Source organism: Bactrocera neohumeralis, chromosome 3 (genome assembly GCF_024586455.1).
Source record: "Bactrocera neohumeralis isolate Rockhampton chromosome 3, APGP_CSIRO_Bneo_wtdbg2-racon-allhic-juicebox.fasta_v2, whole genome shotgun sequence".
Lineage (NCBI taxonomy): Eukaryota > Metazoa > Arthropoda > Insecta > Diptera > Tephritidae > Bactrocera > Bactrocera neohumeralis.
In genome coordinates, this window is record NC_065920.1 from 32,554,663 (window position 1) to 32,562,985 (window position 8,323).

Consider the following 8,323-nt stretch of genomic DNA (forward strand, 5'->3'; position numbering starts at 1 on the left):
GGGGAAAAATTAAAAAAAAAAAACTTTTTTATTTATCAACATTTTTTCACGGTTCTAGTAGCGACGATAACCATTCACGTATTTTTTAAGAATAAATTGGGTTTTTGTGTTTCAGATGATCCAAATATGAAAAATCGTGTCCGCCTGTGAAAAAACACATCTCATTCACCCAGCCATTTCTCCGACAGATGTCATCAAAAAATTTCGAAAAAATTTGTTTATACACTCCACGATATACATACCTCATATGTGAAATAAGTTCTATTGTAGAATAAAAATTTCTATGCAAAAATGTCAAAGAAACAGGCCAGATTACCCTAGTGACCCCATAAATAAATATTCATTGAATTCCGCAGGTGAAGTAAAACACAGGTTTATTATGATTTGATAGACACTTGGGAAAGAGTGTTTATTTTGTATTTAAGTTGAATTTTTAATGCATAAGTTTGTCTTCTTCTTATTTTCTCTTTTTAATGCCTTCAGCATTATTCTTATGTTTTGTTTTTTCTTATTTTGAATTTTTTTCAAATTTTTTTCAACTCATACATTTTACCAATATACTTAATTACATAATTGCATTTATTTACATACATACAAGTAAGAAAGTTTAGTAAATAAGTTTATATACATTTACATTATATAATAAATTAGCTGTAGTCACATATATATAGTATACCATATATGTATGTAAGTGTGTTCTCAGTTTAAGATAACTTAAATATCACAGATTTTTTTTTTTACTATTTTTACATATTTGTTGTAAAGTGTTTTAAAAATTATTGGCTAGCGGTAAAAATTAACAAACAAATACAAACTTAATAACTTAAATGATATTATAATAATTACAGAATGATACTTTTTTAAAAGCCGTTAATTATTGCTAAAACGGAATTGCAGATACATATTCAATGCAGAAAATCGAAAAGGTAGGAGGATTAGTTAGTAGATTTGAGAGAGAGGGAGGGCGTGACAGCACCTCCCCTGTGGATTGACAGCGTCTACGGGCTGCTTTTGCATAAATACGATTACATATTATATATGAGATTAAATATGCTAATTACGTATGTATGTGTGTGTTATAGTGGTTCTATGCCTTTAAGTAATGTTTCATTCCTCAATGAGAGGTACCTTACAACAAAAATTATATATCAAATAAATAAATACATACTGATTATTACAAGGGTTTTTGGATATTGGAGACATTCTTAAGAAATTAAACATCTTACTATAAGCAACAAGAAGTATGGAGCTCAATGGTATGACATCTCTACAACTACTACTCAAGAAATTTTACTGCATGTTTTTGTTTTTGTTGTTTTAAATTAATATGAGTTTGGAATGACGGACGCTTGACTGCTAAATCCCAATGCCCGGGCAATTTGTTCTGCTGCCACTAGACGGTATTAATTGTGAGCGCTTAACGTTGTTGTTGCACCTGCATTTGCTGCTGGTCGGCGATGAGCGTGGTGAAGGCGGTCGGCAACGCGCCCACCTGCTGCAGACGCAACAAGTCGCCGGCGCTGCAGATTTGCAGCTGCAGAGCGGCGCCGTTACTGGCTGCTGTGGGCGTGGCGGCGGCGAGTGGCGCGTGCTTCGCTGTCAAAGGCGCGCTGCACGCTGGTGCAATTGGACGCAAGTGAGTTGTGCCACTGTGAGCGCCAGCTGGCGTTACGACGGCAGGTTGCTGTTGTTGGCCACAGGCGGTTGCGGCAGCGGCGGCGGCCGCTACTGCGGCTGCCATTGTAGCGGCGGCAACATTGCGGTTCACGCCGTTCGCCTTATCCTTGCCATGGCGCTTGATGTGCTTGGACAAGTGATCGCTGCGCATGAACTTCTTCTGGCAGACGCTGCAGACGAACTTCTTCTCGCCGGTGTGGGTGCGCTTGTGACGCGACAGCTCGTCGGAGCGCGAGAAGCGCTTATCGCAGTTCTCCCACTTGCAGATGAACGGCCGCTCGCCGGTGTGCACGCGCTGATGCGCCTTCAGGTGGCTGGACTTGAAGTAGTTCTTGCCGCAGTTCGGATACTCGCAGACGTAAATGCGTCGACGCTCGGCGGCAATTTGCGCTGCTGTCATTTTGTGTACGGGCGTTGCGGCTGGTGTGCTGCTGGCCGCGGCGATGGATGGATTGCCGGTGACGTTTTGTAGCAGGCCGTTGCTGGCGTTCAGCACCAACAATTGCGCGGGAATGACTGTGGTGGCGTTGGGCGCGCTGCCGTTGCTGGACGCGCGTGTCGCCGCGGGTGTTAGGTAAATACTTTTCGGTGCAATTACTTGATACTGTGGCGGTGTGGTGGTGTACATTTGTTGTTGTTGCTGTGTTGCGCTAACGGTTGTTTGGACAGCCGGCAGCGTGAAGCGGAAGTGTGTTTGCGCCAAATCCAGTTTGGATTCGCTTTGCTCTTTTTGTTCTGGTTGCTGTTGTGGCTGCTGCACGGACGCCGGCGCCGAGAAACTGCTGCAACGCGTACGATTCATCTTGAACTTCAAGCTGCGCCACACATTGGTTTCGCTGCAGTCGTCATCGGAGGTCAGCAGCGGTGCTTGCGAGACTGTACTGCTGCTGTTGCTGGTGGTGGTTGTGGTGGACGCGGCGGAGGCGCTGGAAATGGTGGAGGAGCACGAGTTCTCGTCGATGGCGGAACAAATGCCCGAGCTGTTCACATGCATAATAACGCTAACGCGCTGTGTTTGTTGTTGTTCTTGTGTTTGTACTTGTTTCTGTGTTTCTGGCGGCGGCGTTAATGCAGCCACGGGCTGTGGCAATTCCAAGCGCTGTTTCTTGCAGGGTGGTGTCTCGGCGTCATCTTCTGTGTCCGAGGGATTTGGAGTGATTATGTGCTGCTGCTTAGTCTGTTGGCTGTACTGCAGCTTGGCTTTGAGCATCTCCTCGTGCAAATGCTGTGCTGAGGGCTTTTCATCCTGCAAAGGGAAGAAGAAAACATCGAATTAGTAAATAGTTGAGAGCTATGTGTGTATAACGCCTAAATGTAGGCAACGTTCTTCAAATAAAGTGTAGCGCAGTGGTAGCAGTGGTAATAATCACTCTTTGATGTTCATAGGTCCTCATTTCTATAATAAATAGTTCTAACTAACTGCATAGTAATCCCGTTTACGCTTTCGTTCTCGGGCTTTTGTAGTTCTTGAACTTGAAACTGGCGTCGCTGGCGCGCGCGTGTGTAAATAACAAACAATTGCAGGACATTCTTGCCCACAAAAGCGGAGCTCATTTGCGCGGTCGCCATTACAGTTTATGTTGGCTTTGTATTGTGAGGTCATCGCTGATTGCCCACATACACAAGAGAAACGTGTAACCTCAATACAAAATTGCTAACCAACATGATTGCTGCTGCCATAACGCGTTCGAACGACACAATACGAAAAGCTTCTACCTTTCGGAACGTACGTAAGCACTTATCAGGCGCGCATAAGTGCCACACATGCTGACGCGCATAAAATGCTTTGGCGCTCACTTAACTAGACACTTTTGTGGGTAGCGTCATTGACTAAATACAATGGGAGAGCCGAAAGACATACACTGGCTGATGGCGTTCGAGCACGGAGCGAGAGCGCCGTTGAGCGCGCACTAGCTGTTGAGCGCCAATGAGCGTGTGCGCTAAAAATAGCTCATAGACATATGAATATCAGCGCCAGAGCCGTCATTGAGGTGTGTGGGCAAAGAAAAAAATTACAACCAATAAATATCTATATACATATGTATCTATATACATATGTACGAAAATAAATCTTTCTGTGCACATGGGTACATAGTACAAAGCGTGGCACGCACTCACGGCATGGCAGCGCTAGTGCAAACAGCAGGCCTACACATGGCGGCCGCGCTACGTCACTACGTCATTGCTATTGTTTATGCCAGAGCTGTGGGAAGGTGAAAATATGTGCGCGCGCGTATGTGTGCGTCTGTTCTAGCGCTTGTTGTGCAAAGAGCCAGGCAGGTGCTTATACAGTGGGGTTAGTGCTGGCATACCGTCGCAATAGCATTGGACTTTGCCAATAAGTGGTTATACATACATACATATATAAATATGTATTATGTTTGATATTATTGCCGCTACTGTTTTCACCTTTTTATAGAATTTTCTGTTTTATTGCTATTTATTATTTCGATTGCTGTTTACTGCAGCTGGCGCACGATAAGAAATCGTTGACTTCCACTAAATTTTAAAATATGTACGTATATACTATACTATATTTATATAAATGGGCTTGGCGCTTATGGACGCGATTAGGAAGTCTTGCTATATGATTTTTTGTCGCCGCTGATTAGATAGGGGGCAAGTCAAGAAATCTCGTGTTTAAACTTTAGACAAATTATTGTGGTAATTGTTTATAATTTGGCAATATAAAATCTTAATTTACTGATATGCTTAATCGCTTAGAAAACGCGTAAAAAATATACAAACAAATGGAAAATAATAAGCGTAGGAAACGAGTTTGCGACGTCAGCAACCTCCGTTCATAACGCGAAAATATTCACGTACTCACGTCGTGTTCGTCCATAAGCCGACACACATAGAGAACCACTTAAATAGTACGTATGTATGTATGAATATGCGCATTCATAGGAAACCACTGTGAGTACAGCGCCCCACTGCTTGGCATATTTACTCGCTCACAGCGCCACTCTTGCGCTGCTCGGCTCTCGCGCACCTCGGCATTTACGTACGCCAGTGAGCGCGCAACAGTCCAATGTATCATCCACCCAGTCATATAAACGCCACACACATACACATATGACGAGTGATGAATAAGCAGGGGCAGGGCATGCAGGCCGTCGCAAAGGGGTCATACGCTCAGTACGAGCGAATCGAACGTACTTGAGCGCGCTGTGTTGAGTAAATGTACATACATACATATGTACAATGTACATGTTTTGTGTTTTTATACTTTGTAGATTTGGAGGCATGTTGGCCATGCACTGTTCACGTGAACACCAGCTGACGGCCGAGTGAACACGGCGTGATCACAATGCCGGCGCTGGGTGCGAATGCGACGGCGAACATTTGTTTTCACAAAATGTGTGCGCACGAAAAAGATGGGCGAGGCAATAGGCATTAATAGTGTTTTTATTAAGCGCACGGGTGTGTACACAAATACTACATACACACGAACGCCAAAAGTTTGTAGGGGTGTGTGTGTGTAGCTGTAGTCGGTATATGTGAATGAATGTAGGCGGATTAGGTAGACTGGGAGTTGCAAATACAGACGCTTTGTCATACTACCACTCGAAATTGTTGGTGCTTTCTGTTACTTTTTACCGTAGTGTCTTGCCTGAACAATCCCTCATTATGCTTAGCGTGCTTGTAAAAAGCGATTTTTATAGCGTTGCTTGGCAATTTTTCGGTACACACCCTTTTCCGCAACCAAAAAAGCTAAAATTATTTTTATTTCATTGAAATGGCAAGTGAATTTTCGCGAAATCAACAAAAATTAAAAGAAACTGCATCTATGTATATTTGTAGGTAGGTGGTGTGAAGTCATTGGAAAGCGAAATGTGCATGTGCAATAAAAAAGGGGGAGTGTGCATCCGCTGCCGCAGCGTTTGCCTTTGCCTGCGACGCATTTGCAGTCATTGCAGCGCAGTTGTGGCTATTGTTATTGTTGCCGTAAACGATAATAACAAATTTAATGTGTCACTCGTTGGGAGCGTGCAACACAAATCAAGTGCACAAACGCTCGCACGTACATACTTATACATACATACATATATGTATGTTTGCTTGTATGTGTGTGTATTAGTGTATAGCCCAACTTTTTATTAAAGTTGTGTGTGCGGCTACCTTGTAAAAAATGTATTTTTAATTGAAAAATATATTTTTCACTTTTATCGAGCTAATGTCTATATGTAAAGCGAAACCAGCAAGTCAATGAAATAAGCAAATTACAAACTCAAATAAATTAACCCTTTTACATTATTAAATGTAATTAATTTTGGAGTGCGAAAAAAAGTCAAGAAATATTTCAAAAAAAATAAAAAAACACCATTATCAAAATATTTTAAAATTAAGGCATTTTTAATACATTTTTTTAACTTGAAAAGTTTTTAAAGCAACCAAAAAAATTTTTTTCAGACAATTAAATATTATTTTACGCAATTGTTTTTAGAATTCATTTCATTAAAAAATATTTTTTATATTTAAAATAAATATTTTTTCTGCTTCCTGCGTTTGACTTTTGCTTTCTTGTTTCTCATTCATATTAAACGCCACTCCCACATTTACCACCCAACCGTTGCCTTTACACTACACTTTACTTAACAATTTCAGTATTTTTGAATTCGAATTTTGGTTTTTCGAAAATTTGCGCATACTTACTTCGTTTTGTTTCTCGCATAGTGGCGGCGTTGCTGGCGGTGAAGGCAACAAGGCGATATCCATAGTGTTTGTCTGTAGAAGCTGTTGTTTTTGTATTAGAGGTAATCCAAATGCAGTAATCCAATGGAATATTTTAGAGCTCACTTTTAGGGTTTTCAACAGTTTTCTTTATTTTTTCTCAAAATAATTTGTGTTTTGCACTTTTCACAAATTCTTTCACTTTTTGCACTTGCACGTTTAGGCAGTAATTTTGTTTTTGCTTTTACTATAATATTCCAACTCAAATGTATTATTTTGTTCTGCTTTGGAATTTATATGATTAGCTGTGTCTTTGCCACTTTTCTTTTACTAACAGTACTTTTATTTAACAATTATTTCTTTTATTTAGCTTTTCTTTGCTAGCTAAGCGGAGCTGAGCAGAGAATATGGAACCGTTCCGTTCGATATTCAACAAACGAATGAAAACATTTTGATGCCTGGCTGTAGGAAGCCAAGTCGGTCTGGTGTGGTGCGCGTCACTGCGCGCAATGGCGACGTCGGCAGCGCAGCGGCGCTTTGCTGGGTAGAGTCGAGTCGCAGCCACATGCACAGTGAGTGATTGTGTTGACATTGTTGTTACTGTTGTACAACCGATTGATATTCCTTGCCTACAGCTGCTGCTAGCAGCCTAGCTGCTGTTGCTGTTGTTTGTACGTTGGAGTTCACGTTTGCGAGTTGGCTTAATGTTTTCGATGTTGGCGGCCTCTAGCAGGGGGCGACGTGTGGCAGTGTCTCGGTGACGGAGTCGGCAGCCGCTTTATTTAGCGGTGAAGCTGGCTATGTTGCTGCTGCTGTCGTTGTTGTTGTCGTTGCCATTGTTTTGGCATATTCTCGTACGTGCTGGAGCTGTGCGAAATCCCAGGCGAAGTTGAACTGCAATTCACAGCCATTCAATGTAATGTGTGGGGGTTTTCACGTACAGCTCACACACACATGGACACAAACAAAGTGTATTTACAAATGGTAGTACGTAGGAGGGAGTGTCCAGCGTACGCTTGTAATCGTCATCAACGAACTAATTTTGCTTGCTATCGGCACTGTCGATACATACATATACAAACACACTCACAAGTTTAGTATAGCAGCATTGTGTTTGTGTGCTTGTATGTGTGATAAATAGTTTGAGCTGTTGCAGCCGTCATTGCTGCCCACACAACAGCGCCCTTCGGTCACCCACATTTTCAACGCCACACACGCACACACATACATACATATATATTATACATATATATTTGCCTGCGCGTGTGAATATGTATATATGTATGTATTCATGTGGCAGGTGAAGGTAACTTAAAGTCGCAACGTAGCCAAGTATGTACGCACACACACATATATAATTGAGTGCAAAAAGCGCGCCCGCTGCGTGCGTGTGTGTTGCAGATGCGCGTGGAGCTGTAAAGTGTGCGTAGGTCGATTGAAAATTCTGTATATGTATGTACTTATATCTACATGTAGGAATATTTTCAATGTAATGTAAATTTGACATACCCGATTTGGGAAAATTTTTTAAATAAATGGAGTTATGCGAAAAATCTACAAGTTTATAGAAAATTCTACAAATAGTATTTTCGCATAATTAAGTATGCAAGTATTGCTATGCATTTGTATGTGTGTGTATATATATTGCTGTTGAAGTTTATATTTTTGGCTTAAGGCTTGCTGACTCCATTTTGCTGTGCCCACTTCCATACATACATACAAACATATGTATGTAATTCCTCTTATGTAAATACAAAGCCACATACTTGCGCTCAGCAACAAACATAATTACTTACATACAAAAAAGTATGCGAAATTTCGTAGTTGTCGTGCCCCTATTCCCAAGCCGTTTCATTCGCGCATTTCGTACAGTTTTGTTGCTTTTTCAGTACTCCACCTTTCTACACTGTACGCTGCTTTATTCGAGTTCACATTTTAAGTCGAGCATTGCTTTTCACCTTTGTACTCT

At 41.6% G+C, this 8,323-nt stretch overlaps 1 protein-coding gene across 2 annotated transcripts; it reads right to left on the bottom strand.

Annotated features, from left to right (window-relative positions):
- Positions 1–373: 373 nt before the first annotated feature.
- On the bottom strand, positions 374–6,807 carry LOC126753899 (Krueppel-like factor 10). Of its 2 annotated transcripts, none has more exons than XM_050465659.1 (2): positions 6,337–6,807; positions 374–2,923 (listed from the first exon to the last, which is right to left on the bottom strand). In XM_050465659.1, exons 1-2 carry the CDS (start codon positions 6,397–6,399, stop codon positions 1,418–1,420), a joined length of 1,569 nt encoding a protein of 522 aa, XP_050321616.1. In that variant the 5' UTR covers positions 6,400–6,807; the 3' UTR covers positions 374–1,417. The 2 variants fall into 2 exon arrangements, with proteins under 2 accessions (XP_050321616.1, XP_050321615.1); XM_050465658.1 differs by lacking the exon at positions 6,337–6,807 and adding an exon at positions 3,098–3,452.
- Positions 6,808–8,323: the final 1,516 nt, after the last annotated feature.